The 23,415-nt window shown below is 41.3% G+C and overlaps 1 protein-coding gene across 1 annotated transcript in view; it reads left to right on the plus strand.

The window, feature by feature from the left end:
- Positions 1–19,734, plus strand: part of prkx (protein kinase X-linked) — a 30,237-nt gene extending 10,503 nt beyond the window's left edge. Inside the window, exons 3-8 of the mRNA XM_069675237.1 lie at positions 1,565–1,828; positions 6,148–6,267; positions 11,426–11,521; positions 14,974–15,031; positions 16,312–16,389; positions 17,317–19,734. Of these exons, the coding sequence (XP_069531338.1) occupies positions 1,565–1,828; positions 6,148–6,267; positions 11,426–11,521; positions 14,974–15,031; positions 16,312–16,389; positions 17,317–17,442 (742 nt within the window). The 3' untranslated portion in view covers positions 17,443–19,734. The remainder of the gene's footprint in view (positions 1–1,564; positions 1,829–6,147; positions 6,268–11,425; positions 11,522–14,973; positions 15,032–16,311; positions 16,390–17,316) is intronic.
- The last annotated feature ends 3,681 nt before the right edge of the window (positions 19,735–23,415 follow it).

Consider the following 23,415-nt stretch of genomic DNA (forward strand, 5'->3'; position numbering starts at 1 on the left):
TTAAAATAAAGATTCTCTGCACATCCGCTCTGACACCAGGAAGTCACAGATCAGTCACACACAGATTTATTTGGTGTAATAAGATTCCGCGTCAGTCTCCGGATTATTCCTCACTTATCCCCGAGCAAATTACTTCCTGTTTAGTCGCCCCCACCATTAATGCTGTACTGTTTTCAATGAGTAAAATGCAGTGTGAATTCATCCTTCCTGCTGATTGTTGAATACAAAGTCTTGCCTGATTGATTGAGTGATTTCTGCACAGAATTTATGAAGCAAAAAATCTGGTCACGACAATAAAACTTCCTGTTATGAAGGAAAAGAGTCATATGAGGAGCTGTTTGGAGTTATTTTATTGAATTAAACTGTTTTATTATGTGAAAAATTAAATGAAAAATTCAGCTTAGACATAAAAAACATGCCGCTTTGAGCTTTGGTCTAACTGACAGGCGACAGCAGCCTCTATTAACTATTCAGATTTTTAATTAATCTGCTGATTGTTGTACAATTAATTATTTTGTCTATAAAGTGTGAGAGAAATGCTCGTGCTTCTTTTGTCAACAGTTTAAAACACAAAGAATCTTTATTTCCTGTCATGAATGAAAAGAAAAGAAGCAAATCCAAACGTGTCAGAAGCTCCGAGCAGAAGTTTATTAAGATTATAAAATAAAATCACTTTTTTCATCACGGCTTTGATCGAAGGTTAACTCACCTTACTTCTCCGTCTTTTTATGACCTGCTGCTAATATATGACGCCGTATTCAGGCTGGAGGAGGTGAGAAAAATGAGAAAAAACTAAAAAATTCTGAGATTAAAGTCATAAATTATCCAGGCAAATTTAAGAGATTATGAAGTCATAAATTTACGAGATACAATAACTATGACAACAGTGTTTATCGGAACCTTTTTGAGCCACGACGAGCTACAAACAGAAGCCTGAAACCCCAGTTCGAGATCACCGGTATCACCAAGGTGATGAACTTTCTCTGTTAACTGCTCTGAGCGCGCTCACAGAAAAAGGGGCGTTTGTGTCCTCATCGTTGTCCAGTTGTCCAAGGAGAAATGTACGACTTTAGTCTCAGAGATATCAAAGTTTTTTCTCTGTATATTACTCTTCTCTTCCGGCTCAACAAACTATGAGTAACAGCGGCCGGTCTGATTCAATAAGGTGCCTGTAAATGTGTAAAAGAAGTTTAAAATGCGTCCTCTGTGCAGAGCTGTATGTCAGGGAACAAACATGAGAGCAGGCTGAGCTGCAGAGAGGAGAAAGAGCAGGAGGAAGTGTGCAGATAAAGCAGCAGTGAAGCCCAGAGTCAGTAATCGTCTTTGTGGCCGGCAGCCAGCACTTATGGAAAACACTGGAGCCTCCTCCATCTTCATCAGTGACACAGTCTCTTGTTTTTATTCCTCTCGAGTGCCCTCACAGCCCAAATCGCTGCTGCACACGAATCCAAACCTCAGCGGGGGATAAAAGGAGTGAGAGTGATGCAGACGCTCATTTTATCTGATTCAAAGCAGTCAGCTTTTTAACACTTCAATACACACGCTTTTATTTTGTAATCTCCAGGTTCTGGACGCACCACGACGAGCGCTTCCTCTACATGCTCATGGACTACGTGCCGGGCGGCGAGCTCTTCAGCTACCTGCGCAGCCGCGGACGCTTCAGCAACGGCACCGGCCTCTTCTACACCTCGGAGATCGTCTGCGCCATCGAGTACCTGCACTCCAAAGAAATCGTGTACCGCGACCTGAAGCCCGAGAACATCCTGCTGGACGGGGAGGGACACATCCGACTCACCGACTTCGGCTTCGCGAAGAAGCTCTCCGACAGGTGACAGAAACGATCCTTTAAAGAGCGGAGAGATTAATGAAGAAGTTAAACAAATCAAACTGACAGAAAATAAGAAGAGATAAAATATGAGGTCATAAATTGTCATTTAAGAGATGATATTGATTTTCTGTCTGCAGTCTGAGCGGCCTGAATGAAGAGAGAAACGCTGAGCTTTATTTTGAAAATCCAGACCTGTTTGGATTCTGGATTTAAAGGAGCCGTTTGTTTACGTTTTAGGAGCCAGTAACACTTTTTTACAACCTAGTTAAAAGATAATTTGTTTATTTTCTAGAAGAGATGCAACAATTAATCGATAATGAAATACTCTCGTTATCGATTAATCAGCCTGAGTACACTTTTTAAGAAAATAAAAGTCATTTGAGGACGACATTTTGAGCTTTTAACATTTTAAACTGTTTTAAAGACTGACAAAATTTTTGACGGATTAATCAAGAATGAAAACAATCCAAAGTTGCAGCCGTACATCCGCAGTTTGTTTACTCGAGCTGAAACATTTTATTTTATTAATTTAATACAAATGATTTGATAGACAGAAAGTTAATTAGCAGTGAAACAAAGAATGGATGCCTTGTTGTTGTGAGTTATTAGGACATAATGAAAAGCATTTTCTTCTTCAAGCCTCTGAAAATGTAGAAAAACACAAGTGATGCAGAACAACAAAGATGGACCTTTTTGTTACAGAGGAAGATGATTTTTTTACATCGCTCTCTGCAAACACACCAGACTACATTGAGAAAAACACTCATTTAAGGTTGCAGATCAGTGGAGTTGCTGCTCAACCTCTGCCTCAATTTGCTAGTTTGTTTGCCTTAATGGCATAGCTACACTTTTAAAACACCAAAATAACACAAACTAATTAATTTATAAAGGCAGCAGTAGAGCAGCAGGTCCTGTGTTCTGTGAGCTTAAATCACTGTTTTTATCAATGGAGTCTGGTGTGTTTGCAGAGAACGATGTAACGTCTGTTTGTGGTTAAAAAAAATCATCTTCCTCTGTAACAAAGAGGTGTATCTCTGTAGGGATCCTTTCTGTGATGTTGTCACACACTTAGAATAACAATCTGAGCCTGTCAGTGAAAACAACAAGAACTTTTAGTGGACGCACTCTGATCCATCAAGGATTATGTTGCAGCCATTACAGCCTGTTTCACTGCTGCAGGATGAACACATCTACTTACATTATGTCTTGTGCTGCTGCAGCCTTTCTATTACTGTTCACTTTAAACCTGTCGCACATTTGACTTCCTCAGATTGTCGGTTACGGCCTTCACCATAAGACAACACAGACGTTCAGTTTTTTGGATTCTCACACAAAAAACAGAAACTTTGTTTAGTTTTTCTGGAACATTTTCCTCCGCTGTCAGTTCTTCCTGCAGTGTGAGTGTGTGTGCAGCCTGATGACAGTCGGGGACTCTCCTCTGGCAGTGTTTGATGTTTGATTGATTGTCAGCAGGAAGTGAACGTCGGAGCAGCTGTCAGTGAACATCGGAGCTCGTACTGTACTCTCTCTCTCTCTCTCAGCCTGAGCTTCTATGAGGTTCATCCTGGGCGTGCACCGAGGTGATGTTTGGCTTTATGCTCGTTTGTGGCTGCAGTTAAATTCATAAGAGAGACAAGTGAAGACTTTTAGAAGCAGAGGCTTGTCAAGAAACTTTGAATGTCGAAACAAGGCAGGGCCGTCCAGCAAGCATGTTGCACCTCTAGTTTTGCAGCAATGTAAGGCAATGTGATGATGCAGAGGGGGGCAGTGTTACATGCACGCACACATTCCAGGTAGATTACTGAGTGACATCAATGCTACGTCTTCAGTTTACTCTGCTGCCGTCGAGATGAGTGATGAAATAGTTGCTGTCGTGAACTTTTCAGAGCTGTACTCTGTAAGGAGGGCTGTAGACCCTCAGTGCGTCTAAAACGGGCTTCTAAAGCACCTCTCTCTGATGGAGAAATTGGAGCTGTGGGTCTATTTCTTTTAGAAACAAGTAATCTTACAATCTCACTTAGCAGCATTCGGCGAGCTGTGCAGAGGTGTGAAAGTTTTAAAGGTTTTAAACTTCTCACCAAGCGCCGACTCTCTGTACCTGAACCCCATTTGTGCGATTCATCGTGTGCAGACTGCAGAGACGAGACGAGAAAAGACACAGAGGTGTTGGAGAGAGAGCAAAGAGGCCGTGAGGACAATGTGAACAGAGAGAGACGTGATGGAAGGACACTTTTAAACACTCTGGACCCTCGAGCTTTTGCTGGTTTCTTGACGGGAAAGCCTCGTTTATTTCCTCTTTCTATTAAATTGCTTCCTCCTTAACCGTCTGACATCATCAACTTTTTAAATAATTGATTAGTCATTGAAAAAGGGGTGATGTCATTCTTAAACCTGGGCTCTACTTTTTTACATATTTGAGGGTCTAAATGAGCCAAAATATGTTGAATTGCTCCAATAGATTACTTTGGCAGAGAAACAGGCTGTAATGGCTGCAACATAATCCTTGTTTTGTCCACTAAAAGTTGTTGTTGTTTCCACTGACAGGCTCAGATTGTTATTGTAAGTGTGTGACAACATTACAGAAAGGATCCCTACAGAGATAGACCTTTTTGTTACAGAGGAAGATGATTTTTTTTAACCACAAACAGACGTTACATCGCTCTCTGCAAACACACCAGACTCCATTGAGAAAAACAGCGATTTAACGTTGCAGAACCGGGGAGTTGCTTGTCTACCCATGCCTCAATTTGTTAATTGCATTGTGGTAAATCCTAGATACACTTTAAAACACCAAAATAACACTAACTAACTAACTGATCAAAGCAGCAGTAGAGCAGCAGCTCCTGTGTTCTTTGAGCTAAAATCACTGTTTTTCTCAATGGAGTCTGGTGTGTCTGCGGACGTACTTTGATCCATCAAAGATTATGTTGCAGCCGTTACAGCCTGTTTCACTGCTGCAGGATGAACACATCTACTGGAGACATTCACACACTGTTTGTACCTGTTAGTCATTTAAACCCCAGAATATGTAAAAACTGTTGAGGAAACTCGTGTCCTTGAAAATGTGTGAGTCTGAGGATTTCCTGCAGACTCTCCTCTATCGGTGCCACTGAAGGACAAACTTGATGTTGTTTATTGTGAGTGAGACACACAGCGAGCGAGGCCTCCCGGCGACCTCAGCAGAATTGAAAAGAAGCTCTGAAGACGAGCGGAGACGTCTTCCTCCCTGCTGCCAGTGTTTCTGCTGAGTGTTTCTGCGTGCCCCCCCGCTGATGTGTAAACATCGTGGAGGAAGATTACATCTCTCTCAGACCGCGGGAGCACAACAGATGATGTGACTCTCTTAGAAAAATGGAGGGCAGCAGAATAGGACGACCACCGCCTCATTGCCACCGGCCCTTGTCTTTAACGCTCCATGAGGATGCTGCCACAGCGCCCCCTGCTGGCCGACACGCTCACCGACACGCTGAAGCTCTTTGTGATGACACACGACGCCCTGAAGAGCAACAACTCCTCTTCTTTCCCCGCTTTTTTTTCACCAACCCCATGTGACATCTGCAGCCTCCTCATCCTCCACCGGGACCAACATCATTTCCATACAAATTACCGTCGCCATGGCAACAGGCCGAAAGAGGTCATTACCCAGGTGATATCGGTGACAGGCGACGACGAGAGGCTGGCGCCGGGCCAAGTGCTCTTCATCAGAGGACGAGTGGCTCCCGCGGAGACACACGGTGTCAGTCTGCTGCTCCGACAGACGGATAAAGAGAGGAAGACGGGAGGCAAATCAGCTGATTCACACTTCCTGTTTGTATTTGTGGACTTTGACAGGAAGTGTGGGAGGAGAGAGGGGATGACACGCACCAAAAGAAGGTTCCTGGTTTGAATCCGAGTTCAGACGTAGCGGGCCTTTCTGTGTTGAAAGGATACGAGGTGTAGATGATGGATGGATGCATCATAAAGAGACAAACGTCGCCTCATAGTCCTCATAGAGTCCTGTATACACTCTATAAAGGTGACACCTATGGGTCAGGTGACCTGAGCAGATCACGTTGCCGGAGAGTGTTCTCTTCCCCGTGCAACTGGAGTCTGTTTGTACACACAGTGTATGTACAGATATTAACAGAGCGTGAAGAGGTCACCTGTCAGAAGACGTTAGTTACATATTAAAGCAGGCAGGAGGGCTGCTCATACCTGTACAGATGTGTAAAGATTGCCTGCATTAACATTTTTTCCTCTGTGTGTCCGAACACTGATAGAAGAAGCAAGTAAATTACGTAACAACCCTTTAAAGCACGTTCTGTCCTCTGTCTGATCAGGACCTGGACTCTGTGTGGGACCCCTGAGTATCTGGCTCCTGAAGTCATCCAAAGTAAAGGTCACGGCCGGGCGGTGGACTGGTGGGCTCTGGGAATCCTCATCTTTGAGATGCTGGCTGGGTAAGTGCTGCAGTGTTCAGTGCACACCAAACCCCGTTTAATTTAAACCCTATTTTGTACTTTACTTTTGTGTTGGTAAAACAATACAAGCTAGAGCCTTTATTCTTTTTGCAACAGAAAGATAAGACTTACATCTGTCTGATCATCATTGTATGTTGTTGATGATGTCATTAGTATGTGGCGATACGTGCCGTGTAAAACACATTGGCGGCGCAGGGTGGGCAGGATCTGGCTGCAGGAGATCATAGTTTGCATTTAAATTGATCTAAAATAAAAACTATAAAAGCGACAGCCTTCATTTTTATGCATCAGAAAGTTCAGACTTTCCTCTTTTTGCAACATCATATTGTAACTTCACCAATGGCGTTTTTACGCCTCATCATGTGTGGTTTAAACATGTCGGAGACGCCCTGGCGGAAGGGGCCAACTGCAAGATTGTTGTTTGCGTCATCCTGTTTGAATCTATTTAAAATAAAAAGAGCATAACTAGCATAATCTTAAAACTCTTTAGCTCGTACGGATTTTAGGGATGTGAAGCATTTAAAGATACTCCAGGAAATGACATCACAAGAAGCAGAAACACTAATGTATGCACTGTACTTCTGTTGCAAATCAAACTATCGTGTACCTCTGTATGCTGCCTGAAAAATGAGAATTTCAACGCATTTAAACAAATTATTTTGGTTTATTAACTTGTATAAACTTTTAGATTAGGTTGTGCAGATTCTAGAGATATAAAATATTTTAAAATATTTAAATAAATGACATCACAAGAAGCAAAAATAGATGTGCAAGAAGATTTGCATTGCAGGGTTGAACACTAGGGGGCAGTCTAACCCACCAGAGCAGCTGAGGTGAAGCCGCACAGCCTGTCTGCAGAATGAGGACACAGTTCATGATGAATGTTCTGTGGAGGGTAGCGTGGTGGGATCTGAGAGATCAGAGACCGTCTCATGTTCAAACCTCACGTACAGGTACAGGTGAGAAACTCTGTGAGCCGCTCTCCACGTGCCTGGAATAACCTGTTCGAATAATATGTGCACACATGTGATGCAATCCAACATCACACACCTGCAGGTAAAGAGAGCGCAGAGCAGCAGAGGAGGAATTATTCAATTAATGCTTCTGCTGTTATTGTCTCCGCTCTTTGTGCGCTTATTGGATTCTGCAGAGCTGCGACAAATTAACGAGTGAATGGGAATCATTGTTGTGGGTGAAGAACAATGACGCCGATCCCCTCCGGAAGGCTTTATTTATTCTCACGTCAGTCTCCATGAATAATAATTACGAGTGCGAGCTGATTGGTATTCCGAGGGAGCCGGCCCCGAGGCTGCAGATTGACTGAGCCTGATAGTAATTGTTTCAGGGGCACAACAGGTGAGGATCAATAACCCAGCAGGTAATTAATTGAAGCAGATCAGCTGCGAGGCCCGACGTGGATATTATTAAGCTTTTATGTTTACATCAAACTGTTTTCATACATGAGTGAGAATAACCTGGTGGCACCTGGTTCAGTGTTTGGGCTACTTAAAGGGCTGTTTCACCCAAATTACATTTAAAAAATTACCTTTATTTGTTCCCTCCAGTGGTTTCTCTACATGTTGGTTTAACATCCAAGTTTTGTGCCTCAGAAGTGGTTGCAAAAACACTAATACAGCTCAGTGTTGTGACATTGTAGAGGCCAATATTTCAAATACAAACTTTTTGCTGCCAGAATAATAAATAAAATAGCTTTTTCAGTCCTTTGCACGATGCTGCTGCTCAGTCTGTTATTTACCTCCAGCTTTAAATGTAGTTGGAGGTTCTTTTAAGCATCAACTCCAGCGTGCCGTCTCTTCAGGTGCTCGCACATCACGACGTGCTCACGTGATGGACAAGGTCCGCTTCGCAGATCCTGCAGGCGTCTGCAGCGTTGAGGCTGAAATGCTGCAGAGTTCCTACGCAGTATGGAAAAGTCTGGAATTAGAATCAGCCGCCGACATTCTGCCGTGTTTTGTTTACCTGTCGCTTCCCGCTCGCTGTTTAGCATGAACAACTCTCAGCAGAGATAGTAAGGACGTGAGATGGCTCACCCCTCAGAAACTCAGCTCCCTGCTGCAGTGTATGTAATTGCAATTGTCATGCATTCATTGAAAGATGACTTGCTTCCGGTTGGAGTGCCTAAACATTTTCCCTGAAAACACCTGCAAGAAGAAAGGTTGATAAAAGCGCAGAGACAGGACTGACGGAAGATACAGCACAGGTTTTTCCAGGTTAATCACCTTCATAAGAGGAAAAAATAACAGGTGTACTTATTGTTTCTAATCCGAGCGCCTTTTATGTTGATTGTTTCCGTGCTTTTATTTCGGTGAATCCCTCCTGCTGTAATGTGCAGCATCTTTCTCCAGCCTCACTCAAAGGTCAGCCGTGTGTGAGCCGACTCCCCCAGCATCCATCTTCTTTATATCCTGTAAAGAAAAGTTAGAATTAGTAGAAGGAATGTGACCTTTCCCAGCATTCATTGGGGCCGGCTTTGATGTGACGGAGTCCTGGCAGAGCGAGAGAGACGAGTGCAGGGAGGGGGCTACTGTAAGACCCCCCCAGACAAAGAGCTCTCTTCATCTCACACTATTGTGTCCGTCAGAGGTTCTGATCCAAGAATGTAGCAGCTGCTTGTGAAGAGTTAGATCATCCTCCTCTAGGGTGAGAAAACATTCAGGGAGGGGTCAGGGCCCCCCGAGGGGAAGGAGCCGAGAGAGAGCGGGAGAAGAAGAGCGGGTCTTCCCGTCATAATCCTGCCTCCAGGGCCAGATTTCTGCTCCTAATGGAAACCAATCCTCCTGTATGAACCCTTCTCACATTGAAAACTGCCTCCTGTATTTATCCCCCCTCCAACATGAGGACCTGCCTCGCTCCGGCTCTGCTCAGGGTCACTTTCATGCTGATTATGAAATCAAAAAGTTCTTCAACGCCAAAGCGAAAACCCCAATTTGGGTTTTTAATCAAAGCGTGTCGATTCCCCGGCTTCATTTTTAGGATTGACGGCATTAAAATGAAATTGACCCCGTTCCCTCTGGCATCCGCTGTCCGTCCTCGCCCACCTCGGCTCAGTGGAGCGACAGGCTGATGATTAAAGATGGAGATCCTAAAGGAGGAGCTAAACAGGCCAAGAGTCAAGGAGCTGCAGGAGTTCAGTTAGACCACACCGACTACTCCTTCCTCTAACATCTGTGCGACCTTAAAACACACAGGCTAAGGCAGCATGAGGATGCATTGGTCATAATACGAGTGGGTTGTAGGGAAATGATGCATTAGTCATGAAGGTCTTCTAAAGGTGTGTTAGGACCAGGTGCAAAGCTAATGTTGAAGCATAGTTGGATCAAAAAAAAATCGAGCTTTGGATAAAAGCTAACGAGGCAAACTGCAATCTTCAAGAGTTACATTTATTCATCTCTGCTGAGAAATATGTGTTGACATTCTCCAAACCAAACTCCATTCAAAAAACAAGCATTTTAAGAGTTGTTTGTCTCGTCGTACCTCTTTTCAGCTAGCCAAAACTAGCATCCCACTTAATAACGCCGTTACCCTCAATTGCAAATCAACCTTCCTAACCAAGCTAGCGCTAAAGTTAGCCTATAGCTTAGCATTTGCTAACCTCCCTGTCTTCCAAATTTGGTCACTTCTGACTCCCAAAAGAACAAGATGGCTGCAGCCAAAATGCCAAACTTAATGCTTCAAAACAGAACACCACAAACCATTGGACCAAATGTCCATTTATTAAACAGCCCGTGTTTCATGTGTGTAATTTTACCAGTTAATTATCATGCCCACTGCACAAGACAGTTTGAGGTGTGGATATCCATGTAAAATTATAGAATTAAACAAATACTTTGCATAAAGTTTGCCCAAATGCAAAGCAAATTTTTGAGGCATAATTAGATACAAGATTTATACAAAGCCGTGCAAAGCTAATGAGGCAAATTGCCATAAAAAATGGCCAAACCAAACTCCATTCAAAAAACAAGCATTTTAAAAGTTGTCCCGTCTTACCTGTTTTTACCTAGCCAAAACTAGCATCCCAGATCTACAACACAGTTACCCTAAATAGCAGATAAAGATTGCTAACGAAGCTAGTGGTATTTTTAGCTGATAGCTTAGCATTCGCTAACCTCTCTCTCTTCCAAATTTGGTTGCTTCTGGCTCCAAAAAACCAAGATGGTGGAGTTTAAACTCAAAAACAAACCACCACAAACCAATGGATGACCTCATGCTGCCACTCCATTTCTTATTGATAGTCCATGTGTCCGCCTATAACTTCAGTCAGTGATCATGCCCAATTGCACAAGATAGCTTGAAGTTGTTGAGAAGATTATTTGCCAATGAGAGAGACAGTTTTAGCCTTGTCTGCTTGTCTTTTTAATTAACAGTGCTAGCTGCCTTTAGCTAACAGGTAGTATTTTTCCACTGTTCTCTGATGGAAGAAGACCAAACGTTTCTGTTGTTTAAACACCCCCTAACACCCCCTCTAAAACAGAGTGTAATGTAATATTTTGGATACATTTGGTGTGCTATGTAAGGATGGTGAATACATCCATCTGAGGTAAAGTTTCCACCTGAAACCATGCAGCCGCTACACAGTTTTTCTGTAATGTATTTGTGATGGATTGATTTTCTCCTGCTAAACCATAAATTGGAGTCAGGAAGCGTCCCCCTCACGTTATCCTCCTCCCTTCAGCCTCAGTGACCCACATTTTCCACAGATGACAGCAGCTCCCAGACGCCCCCATCCCGCAGTCTCCGTCCGCTGGAGCTTTTCACCGGGGCCGGCCGAGCGGCGTGTGACAAACTGGTGCGATTATGCGCCTGTCTGCTCCGTGCGTAATGCGTTTAGAGGCCGGGCCCATTATGTAATTTGTGGGTAATGACTTGTCCAGGCCGGAGCGAGGCGAACAGACAGCAGGACTGGGAAAGCATTCAGCAGCAGACGGCCTGTGGGTGGTAGAAACACTAACACTCGCACAACAAAGGCTGCTCTGTCTGCAGCACAAACTTACCACAACACACACACACTTTTCAATCCAGGTGAATGTGTGTAAGCTCTTACCTGCTCCTTGCATCATGCTGTGTCTGCAGAGCACAGATTGCACAGGCCGGAGATGACCTTTATTTCCCTCCACAGGTACCCGCCGTTCTTTGACGACAATCCTTTCGGGATCTACCAGAAGATTCTGGCCGGACGACTGGAATTCCCACGCCATCTGGATTTCTATGTCAAGTAAGCTGCAGACGCCAGAGCAGGCTCAGATTACACAAGACAGGAATCTAATGGTCTTTGCATGGAGTTTGGTGGGCAGTGTTTTAAAAAGCTAACGCATCATTTGTTCAAATTACTTCAATAAAGTTGCATGATTCATCCACGCTCCCCATAGAGAGCGTTTACCCTTCAGTGCATGCTGCATATCCTTTATAAGAGGAAAAAGCAACACAAGAGGGATCATTCGTCTTTGGACGGACAGACAGGAAATACATGTTGTGTGTACAGTATGTAAATCACAAAAACATTATAAGGTAGACTGTAAAAAGCAGATGTCCAACATTTATTTAGAAAACAGACCATTTGTAAACTGTGAAACACATGTTGAGCTTTGCGGTCTGCTCCAGCAGATTTCTTCAGCCTGCAGCAGTGAAACAGGCTGTAATGGCTGCAACATAATTCTTGTTTTGTCCACTAAAAGTTCTTGTTGTTTCCACTGACAAGCTCACATTGTTATTCTAAGTGTGTGACAACATTACAGAAAAGATCCCTACAGAGATGGACCTTTTTGTTACAGAGGAAGATGATTTTTTTTAACCACAAACAGACGTTACATCGCTCTCCGCAAACACACCAGACTCCATTGAGAAAAACAGTGATTTAAGCTCACAGAACACAGGAGTTGCTGGTTTACTTCTGCCTCTATCAGTTAGCTTCTTTGTGTTATTGTGAGACTTTAATGTTTTATATTGTTCATTTTTATGCAACATTATTCTTCTGTAACGCACAACTAACTAGCCACACAAGGCAAAAGTAGACAAGCAACTCTCATTATCTGCAAGGTAAAATTACTGTTTTTGTCAATGGAGTCTGGTGGATTTGAAGAGAGTGATGTAACAGCTGTTTTTGGTTGATCCCTCCAGAGATAGACCTTTTGTGACAGAGGAAGATGAGTTTTTTAACCACAAACAGACATTACATTGCTCTCTGCAAATACACCAGACTCCATTCACAAAGACAGTGATTTTACCTCACAGAACACAGGACTTAATTGATCTACTGCTGCCTCAATCTGTAAACTTTTCTGTGTTACTGAGTGACTTTGGTATCTTAAATTCTAAGTTCAGATCCAACACAATAAAACAACTAACCGGTTGAGGCAGCAGTAGACGAGCAACTCCCAATTTCTGTGAGGTTAAATGACTGCTTTTTTCAATGGAGTCTGGTGGATTTGATGAGTCACTTAGACCCCAAAATATATATATAAAAATAGGGCCGTGGTTTAAAGTAACTTTTTCAAAACTCTTCTTGTTTTTTATTATATTATATTCTTATTAGTACAATTTTCCGGTGGATAAATACTTGAACCATTATTCATGTTTGCTGAGTTTTAACTAAAACAGTAATTTAGACATACTGAGTCTAGAAATGCTTAGATCCCTCAGAGTGTTGTGTGACCTCTGTGTGCCGTCCTGTCGCTGCAGGACTTCAGCCGCATTTAAAACCCAACCAGCCTGCAGGTGGAGGTGTTCATAAGCAGCGGTCAGCCTGTAAATTATAGCCTTCCTATTGAGGGTCACTGACGCACTCCACCCGCCCTCGCTGTCATTTAAACGTCTCTTTAAGCGTGCTACTTCAAACGATTGTGTCCGTGGATGGGGTCTCTAAGTGCTGCTGAGGCTTTTAACACGGGGACAACGAGCTCCCTGCAGCTAAACATCGGCTGCAGCTGGACATGCAGCCTCTAATGACACGCCCAGCTGATTCGGACCGCTCCCCCCGCCGGCCATTAGAGCAGCTGGGGGGCGCAGGAATGTGCTAGATTACAGGCTGAGCTGTGTGTGTGTGTGTGTGTGTAGTCAATCAGTGCTGACACAGTAGCCCGGAGAGGCCGAACACTCTGCTTCCCCTGATAATTCAGAGAACACACAGCTTCACACTGCTGCACCATCTATCTTACAGCCAGCAGACAGAAGGGTTTTAATATGTGCACCATTTATATCACTCTCACACACTTCCACGTCACACATAAATCAGGAAGTGAGAGGACTTTCAGAGGACTGCTGAGTCTCTAACAGAGTGGAGATCTGACCCAGTGACCCCGTGTTAACAATTTTGTAAGGCAATAGTCGTAAAATTAGTTAAGGACTTGTTACAGACATGTTGACATCTTGTTAACCTGACCCCACGACCTCCATGTCTTCCTGTACGTGCTGTAATTCCTGAAGTCTGTTTGGTTCCCCAGTGGCCAAACAAAAAAGATAATTTTACATACTCTGAAAGTTCTTGTTGTTTCCACTGACAGGCTCAGATTGTTATTCTAAGTGTGTGACAACATTACAGAAAGGATCCCTACAGAGATAGACCTTTTTGTTACAGAGGAAGACGATTTTTATTAAACACAAACTGACGTTACATCGCTCTCTGCAAACACACCAGACTCCATTGATAAAACCAGTGATTTTAACCTCACAGATCACAGGACCTGCTGGTCTACCTTTGCCTTGGTCGGTTAGTTTGTTTGTGTTATTTTGTGTTACATTAATATTGCATTGCATTCAAAGTAAATATGTTACACACCAAAGCCACACAATATCAGAAACAAACTAACAATTTAAGCAGCTGTAGAGCAGGAACTCCCATGTTATTCGAGGTAAAATCACTGTTTTTCTCTATGGAGTCTGGTGTGTTTGCAGAGAGCGATGTAACGTCAGTTTGTGGTTAAAAAAAGCATCTTTAACAAAAAGGTCCTCTAAGAGGAAGATGATTTTTTTAATCAGAGACAGACGTTACATTGCTCTCTGCAAACACACCAGACTCCATTCACAAAATCAGTAATTTAAACCTCACAGAACACAGGAGTTGCTGGTCTACTGCTGCCTCATTTGGTTAGTGTGTTTGTGTTATTTTGTGTTACATGAATATTGCATTGCATTCAAAGTAAAAATTTTAAACACCAAAGCCACACAATATCAGAAACAAACTAACAATTGTAGACCAGCAACTCGTATGTTATTCCAGGTAAAATCACTGTTTTTATCAATGGAGTCTGGTGCCTTTGAAGTTCCTGCTTCCTGAAATGCTTCAAAAGGCAAATTTACAAATACTTTCCTCTCAGCAGCTGATTAAATATGTCTCTGACATATCGCTGCACAGGCCTGTCTTCAAGCAGAGGAAGGATTTACACAAATATGAAAGAATCGCTGACTTTTCAGCATCCGGCTGCTGTATTTACGAGCCTGTCAGCAGCTCGTCGGATGTGAGATACGGCACCTTTCGCTCTCAGCAGTTATCACATTTTAAGACCCCTGTGAATCATCCTCATGCATGTCTACATCACGTGTTTCAAGTCTCAGAAAGTTGCCGTGTGCAAAAATGAAGGTCTTTAAAGGGACACAACTCTTCTGCAGAGTGTCAGGAAACCTTTAGAGAAGATGCATTTGTCTTCTTGACATCTTTGTCTTTCCCCTCAGGGACCTCATCAAGAAGTTTCTGGTCATTGACCGAGCCAGACGGCTGGGCAACATGAAGGTGAGTTGGTTAGACTCCTCGTCTCCCTGAACACATGGCAGCACACCATATTTCATACCTTCAGTAGGTAGTTTGACGTCAGCCGTCTGAAAGCTCCACATGCTTCCAATTAGGCTCCAATGAGGGGAATTTAACAGGAGGCTGTTGTTGTGGAGCAGGATGGATGGCTGTCTGTGCTTCTGTTTGTAATATGTCTGACTTGTAAACTAAATATTATTAGTCCCCAATGAAAGCAGCTCAATTCACAAGTATGTCAAGGTTTTACCAATCTGTGGGCCACATTCTGATTGGAAACAGTGACTCGTTAGCAGAAACATCTGCAGTCACTTCAACAACTTCTTCTGCACTAGTTAGGTAGCAGCAGCTTTCACTTTAAGTCCCAACACCTGCAGTTCCTCTGGTGTCCACTTGAGGCTGCCTCCAGCAGTGAGTCAGTCCCCATAGAGCCCCATGTTAAACTTTACAGCAGAAATAAACATGTTTACAGCCTGGTACAAAAAACAGTTTGGGTCTCTATAGTTAATTTCTCTCTTCATGACAACTGCATGGGGAGAATCTTTATACAACTCAACTGTTTACATTATATTAAGGTTTAAAGTGATGCAGCATTAGGGGCGTGGCCTCTTTGGAAGGAACCTTAAAGAGATGTTTGCCTCGTGAAAAAAACAGTGTTTTTCATTTAGTTTCAAACCACTCCATCACTCTTTAACAGTCTCTGTGTGCGGATTCAAATAGTTCCAGATTGTTTCATTAACATCAGTAAGAGGAGTGGCAGACTGAGAGCTGCTCTCAATAAAACAAACCCCTCTAATCCCGCTGATTAACTCCACATAATCCAGACAAGATCATATTGATTTGTGGCTGCCGATAAATCTCTGCAGAGCCGTCACATCGCTCATTAACACAACTATGAGCGTTTGTACGGAGGTCCGACTGTGCCACAATGATTATTTATACATAATCAATAGATAAACGAAAGGTTGTCTATTATATAAAGCTGCACATATTAAGGATTTAAATATATACTTACTAGCTTGCATATAAGTAGTATGTTTTCTGTAACTAAGCTCTTCATTACCTTTTTCTCTAGCTATAACTAATACTTTACCATATCTTAACATCTTAAATACTTACTTATTAATAGTAACTGAGGTAGTTTTTGTGCATGAATTATGATATAAATATGCTTTGTTCAGTGCTTTAGTTCACTAGCAGCCTGCAGGAGACAAACTTCACGTCAGAAATCAAAATACTGTAAATAAATGTGTCTTTTGTTTCAGAACGGAGCGGATGATGTGAGGAAGCATCGGTGGTTCAAGACGATCGACTGGGACGCCGTTCCTCTGAGGAAGCTGAAGGTGAGAGCTGCTTCAGAAGTGTTTGTTCAACCTTTTCTCTGATTAGCAAGTTATTTATTTACTTTTTTATTCATGTGAAAAATTACATTTTTGATTTTAAAATCAGAATTCTGACAGTTAAAAAAAGAAAAATCCGATTTCCAAAAAAGAAAGTCCGTTGAAAATAAGTAAAACAAAAACAAATTCTGTATTTTAAAAAAGGTCAGATTTCTGACAGAAACAAATTGAATGTAAATAGATAAAAAATGATATGAAACTATTACATTTTAAAAAAAAAACTACATAAAATAGTTAAGTTCGCACTTTAAGCACAATTAAAAAATAGATATATATATATTCAAAGCACAACAATGACAAATCAAATTCTAAAACTAATAATATACTTCTTTTTTTTTTTAATGGAAGTAAAATATAAAAATTGTAAATAAAATAATAAAGGCCTTAATGCAGAAGAAAAAAGAATTCTTAGTAAAAAATTAAATTAAAAGAATTAATTCTGTCAGAATATTAATAAAAACGAAATTAATAAAAACGTATTAAAAACTTAAAAAATAAATTAAATTAATTCTAAGGAAAAAAAATTATAAATAAATAAGAAAATTTATAATTTCATTTTCTGAAGATGAAATAAAAATTCTAAGTAAAACAATAAAAAATACAAATGTATTTGTAAAAATAAATAAATAATAGATTTGTTTTCCTATCAGTCATACGCGCCAACATAAATATGGTTACCACCAGTGTCGATGAAAATTTTCTCTTGCAAATAATGTCAGAATTTAAAGTAAAAACATAAAAATTCAAAGTTTTCAGAGAGTTTAATGTGAAACTAAAATACCATTTTCACATAGTCCAATAACTATCCCCTCCGCCTGCAGCATCACCTGCATTTCTTCCACCCTAAACTCGTCCTGAATCTCTCCGCAGCCTCCCATCCTCCCCAAAGTGTCCCACGAGGGCGACACCTCTAACTTTGACGTCTACCCTGACGAGGACTGGAAGAAGGACCCTCCTGTGCCTCAGAAGGACTTGGAGATCTTCAAGAACTTCTGATCCCGCAGCCTGCTTTATTTATTGTCCTGAGAAACAAGTCGACATGTTTAAGCGTTACAGGTACCATCACGGAGAGAATCTGTATTTATCAAAGACAGCCTGTGACGTGTATCACACCACAGATTTGCTTTTTATATTTTTATTTATGTGACTTTTTTGCTGTTTTAGATTTTTTTATCACAGTTTTTTCTCTGAGCCTGCTCATATGCAAAAAAAGACTGTTACCTATAATCAGGTCTTTTTTTTAATTGTTTTAATATTTTATCTGTTTTTACGCGGTCATATTTAACGTGACTCCAGACGGTGCTGCAGCTCTCAGCAGGCCAGTACTTATATTAATAATGTGCGGCTCTAGACTCCTTATATCATGAGTCAGCTGCTTTATCTGAATTATGTGACCAGTAGCACTTGTAAAAAGGTGCCTTACATCACTGTCTGACGAACTGATGTCTCACAAGTCAACTTGAAACGTGGCTCAGCCATCAGCGCTCCATGCAGGACGAATGGAAGCTAAATACTGGGACTCTGAATGAGCTGAATGTCTCCTACTGTAAACTCTTCTTCTCCCTCTTATTAAGGACTTTGTTATTATGACACAGCCCCAGCTGTTCTGCAAATAACTTTCCCATGACTCTTTGTGCTCATTCACTTCACCAACCATGACCATTGTTCTCATGCTTTTCCAGCCAAGTCGTGCAAGGAAAAGACTCACATTTTGTCAGTCAAATCTGTGCGCTTCAGTTATTTTGGCTGTGTTTGAAAGGATTTTACAGGAGCCGAATTATCCACAGAGATCTCCTCTACTTTAAAACAATCAGACCTGGTGATTAAAATAGGTTAAACACTGAATAAAGCAGTTTTAGGTTAAAAATCAAGGTTTTCAAATGCTGTTTGGCAAAAACAGGACATCGGGAGAGGCTATGAGCATAGCTGCTGCTTGCTTGTTTCCTTCAGGTTTCATGGTTCTCATCGTTTTAACCAGGAGCTGAATTATCCAAAGAGGTCTCCTCCTCTCTAAACTAAACTGCCCTGGTCTTTAAAACTGGTAAAAGCACTAGATAAAGCAGCTTTATGTTAAATATCGATGTTTGTCAGGCGAGGCTAGGAGCTGAGCTGCTTAGTAACTTTTTATAATGGCTTATTTCAGTGTTTTAAATGTGAGCCGAATTATCCGTACCGGTCTCCTCCTCTCCAAAAGAAACAGACCTGGTGATAAAAACCAGTAAAAACACTAAATAAAGTAGTTTAACGTTAAAAATCGTTGTTTTTAAAATGCTCTTTGGTGGGCAGAGGAGGTTCAGGAGGGGCGGCAGGCTTAGCATCTTTTTATGATAAGATTCCTTCAGTGTTCTTTGTGCACAAGTATTTTACCTGGAGCTGATTTGTTCACGGAGCCTCCTCCTGTCTAAAATAAACGTACCTGTAATAAAATAAACTTGAATAAAGCAGTTAACGTTATGCTCTTTGGCAAATATTAGGAGAGGCTGCGAGCTAAGCTGCTGCTAGCTTGTTCAGTTTTCATGGTTTGCGTAGTTTAAACAGTCCCAGGACGGCAGGAGGGGCTGGGAGCGTAGCTGCTGCTAGCTTGATTCTAGGAGCTTGTTAAAAGTCAGTGTTCACCTTTCATATAGTTTTTACAAGGAGCCGAATTATCCACATATGTGTCATCATCTCCAAAACACTCAGATCCACTTACAACAACCAGTAAAAACACTAAATAAAGCAATTAAACCATTAAATCACTGTTTTTTAAATGCTATTTGGCAGACACAGCGTATCAGTAGGCTGTTAGCTTTAAGACAGGGTTCCTTTAGTGTTTATCTTTATCAGGAGCTGAATTATCCGCAGTGGTCTCCTTCTTTTTAAACAACAAATTAGTAAAACACTGAACAAAGGAGGTACACAATAGAGGGGGCTGCGAGCTGAGCTGCTGCTAACTTTAGCTTGCTAGCTGTTTCAGATCCTTCATGCAGTTAATTACTAGAAACAGAACAGTTGCTAGTGCTCATGGGAAACTAATAACCGTGTGTCTTACATGCTGAAAATAAAATTAAAGGACACTAAGTCTGAGTTTAATCACGAGCCAGTATTCATCAGCGTGTTCCGGGACGATAACGGCCTTTAAATCAACTTCATATGATTTTGTTTTCTGCCTTTAAAACCCAGATGACTTTGTTTTTTTTGTGCCTCACACTTAAGTGTACAATACAACGATGTTATTACCAGACGACAAACAACGCTGTGTTAAAAAAAGACCAAGAATCTGTGTTAGCGGGGCGTTCACGGCGTCACCTCTGCCTGGCTCACCTTCAGAAAGAAGTGGACGGACTTTAAACCAGCAAAAAGACGTCTGAGACGCTCACCTCCTGCTTGTCCTTATTTCACCCACAGTGCTGATGTTCTGAACAAAGAGCATGTTTTTTATTTTCAGTCAACAGTTTAAGGACGTGTTGTCATTCTCTGCCTTTCATTGTTTCCATCCCTCATCTTGTTTGACAGCTTCCTGTTCTCTGCAGCGTCTCCGTTACCTCTGTGTGTTGTAGCGTGACTGTTGGGGAGTAAACACTTGAAACACCGCAGTGTTTTTGTGTGTTTCCTGTTTTGTGAAATGTTTAGAAGGAGCTGCTCCTCGTTGCGACGTGTTTTCATCGGCCTGCTGCCAAACTCACCGCCGGGCAAACACAGGAAGTCCAGCTCCTATGATACTTAGTTTGTTCTAGAGCAGTGCTATCTGCACCAACGGAGGAAATCCCTCTTAAAAGAGCCAGTCATGCTCTTTATAGGGTGGCATTCATGTTAGAAATATATCTACCCTGTGTGATGTATTTCTGTGTTTCAAAGGATCCTTTAAATTAGAGAGTTTAGAGTTTAAAAAAACAACAGTAGTAAAAATAAAACTGTAAAAAAGGCTTTAAATAAGCATCAAAGTCAAATGCTTTATATTGAGAGATTTGGTGTTATGCTAGCAGCGGCTAACGTAGCCTGTAGCCGCTAGCAGGTTTGTCGTCTTACATCCCAACCCACGCTGACTCACGTGACATCACTTAAGAGATTTAATAGATTAAGATAGAGATGGCTTCACTGTCATGTCGGCCATCTTTTTTATACGGTGTCTGTGACCTCTCCCTCTCTCAGCAACAAACGACGATCATAAGCGTGTATGTCCACAGCCTCAGCTCTGTCTGCTGTTTATGTGTCTCTTCTACTGATGTACAAATAAGAACCATCACTGAGCTCTGTATCATCTCTCACCATGTTGTACTTAAAGCTCATCACGTCATGTCTCCTCCCATCATGCACCATTTTATACCCAGTACATAACAATGCCTTTTACTCGACAATATTACTCCCTTTATACCTGAATTATGGAACTATAAGCAATGTGACATGTTTGTATGAAGACTGAAGAGTCTTCTCGTGGAAATGTTTGAAAAAGAAAGAAACATGTTCTCTTCTTCTTCTCTTGTCCTGCCTCATGCTTCCTGTCGTCTGAACTCGCTCTCCATCCAGCCGGCCTGGAAACTTCCTCCATATAGTTGTGCAATCTGTTAGTTACAGGGTAAATATGATTGGCTTTTAAAGCCATGATGAAGGAAATATTTATTCTTTTTCATTACTTATGGGAAGGTTTATTCTCCAATAAATAACACTTGTTGAGTTTTACATTTCAAACACGCAAACAAACTAACAGATCGAGGCAGCGGGAGACCAGCAACTCCCATTTTCTGCATTCTTTTTGTCATATACAGGTATAAAAAAAATGTACACCTGAAATAACATTTAAAGGGGATTCTAAGTGTTTGACAACATTACAGAAAGGATCCCAACAGAGATAGACCTTTTTGTTACAGAGGAAGATGATTTTTTTAACCACAAACTGACATTACATTGCTCTCTGCAAACACACCAAACTCCATTCACAAAAACAGTGATTTTACCTTTGCAGAATGTGGGAGTTGCTGGTCGACTGCTGCCTCTATCTATTAGTTTGTTTGTGTTATTGTGCTGTAATGGATTATAGATAACACTTTTATAACACAAAAATAAGATAAAAACACAAGCAAACACACTAATCTAGGCAGCAGCAGAGCAGCAGCTCCTGTTTTCTGCAAAGGTAAAATCACTGTTTTTCTCAATGGAGTCTGGTGTGTTTGCAGAGAGCGATGTAACATCTGTTTGTGGTTAAAATAAATCATCTTCCTCTGTAACAAAAAGGTCTATCTCTGTAGGGATCCTTTCTGTAATGTTGACACACACTTAGAATAACAATCTGAGCCTGTCAGTGGAAACAACTTTTAGTGGATGCACTTTGATCCATCAAGGATTATGTTGCACAATTCAAATTTTTAAACCCATAAATAAGGACCTCTGTGTTTTTTGTTAGGACCAATGTCGGTGCCAAAGTCGAAAATTTGAATTCCTATAAATAATTGAACGTTTCTGTTGAAATCTTGCAAAGAAAAAGTTGCAAGACAAATTTTGCAATCAGTTTTCTCAAACTTGTGTGGGGGTGTTTACAATAACTGTTTGCTCTCCACAGTGACTAAGGAGACTCTTCATCACTGAATATCGACCACAGAGTTCATCTGCATGCGGTGTTCCGGGGAAATCAATGAGTAATGATGAATATAATCTTCAGAGACTGTCTGCTGAGACATGACAGCCTGCTGCAGTTCCTCTCTCTGCCATGTGGGGGCGTTGAATTATCCTTACATGGTTGATTTAACGACGTTTGGTTATCATTAAAAAGTGTTGGTGGTTGTTCTTTGGTTAACCGCCTCCTGATGAAGCCCTGACGAGGAGTTTTCCAGCAGACGTGTGACTGTGTTCCCGGTAGCTTTCTTCATCTGTCTCTCGTTAAATCTAATGAGGGTTTAATCCCTTATTTAATCTGGATTATGGTCAACTCATGATCTTTAATTTCCTCTCTGTATCTCTGAGATCCAAAGGCAGGCCGGTGTTAATGTTTCATGGAGGGTTATTGTGTTTATGGTGGGAAAGTGAGTCTGGTTTGGTCTGGAGGCTCTCAGTGATGACAGTCAGATCTAATGTCGCTTAATGAAAGTCTCATGAAGCGTTTCTTCAAGGTGAATAAGGTGAAGAGACAGCGGAGTCTCGGGTGGTGCAGGGTGATACTTCCCAGAAGGCCTTGGTGACAGGAAACGCTCGCAATCAGGAGGGAAGAAAGTCTTGGTGTGTAATATCAGTTACAAACACACATGCATCGAACAAATGTGTCACACTTACAATAAATATGTTTTACTCTCCCGGACCACAACTTCTGTCTGGACCCGAAATTTAAGCCTCTCTGTCTGCAACTTGTCACATGTTGGAGTTCAAAGGTCAACACGGATTTTAGGAGGAAACAAGCAGATTCATAAGTGTTTTTGTTTTACCTACTTTCAGAATCCTTGGAGATCCATTTCAACTATTTATTCATTTTCCAGCGTCAGTTTACTATTTGAACAGTTACTCTATTAGCCTACTTTAAGCTAACTATTTTAACTGTTTATACCATTCTTTATAACTCTGTCAACTGTTAACCATTAGCATACTTTAAGCTAACTATTTTAACTGTTTATACCATTCTTTAGCTAATTCTGTCAACTGTTTATCCATTAGCATACTTTAAGCTAACTATTTTATCTGTTTATACCATTCTTTAGCTAACTCTGTCAACTGTTAATCCATTAGCATACTTTAAGCTAACTATTTTAACTGTTTATACCATTCTTTAGCTAACTCTGTCAACTGTTAAACCATTAGCATACTTTCAGCTAACTATTTTAACTGTTTATACCATTCTTTAGCTAACTCTGTCAACTGTTAATCCATTAGCATACTTTCAGCTAACTATTTTATCTGTTTATAGCATTCTTTAGCTAACTCTGTCAACTGTTAATCCATTAGCATACTTTTAGCTAACTATTTCAACTGTTTATCCATTAGCATATTTAAAGCTAATGATGTTAT

The sequence above is a fragment of the Semicossyphus pulcher genome, unplaced genomic scaffold, assembly GCF_022749685.1.
Source record: "Semicossyphus pulcher isolate SPU_LCO1_2020_fin unplaced genomic scaffold, fSemPul1.0.p SCAF_24, whole genome shotgun sequence".
NCBI classification, from domain to species: domain Eukaryota; kingdom Metazoa; phylum Chordata; class Actinopteri; order Labriformes; family Labridae; genus Semicossyphus; species Semicossyphus pulcher.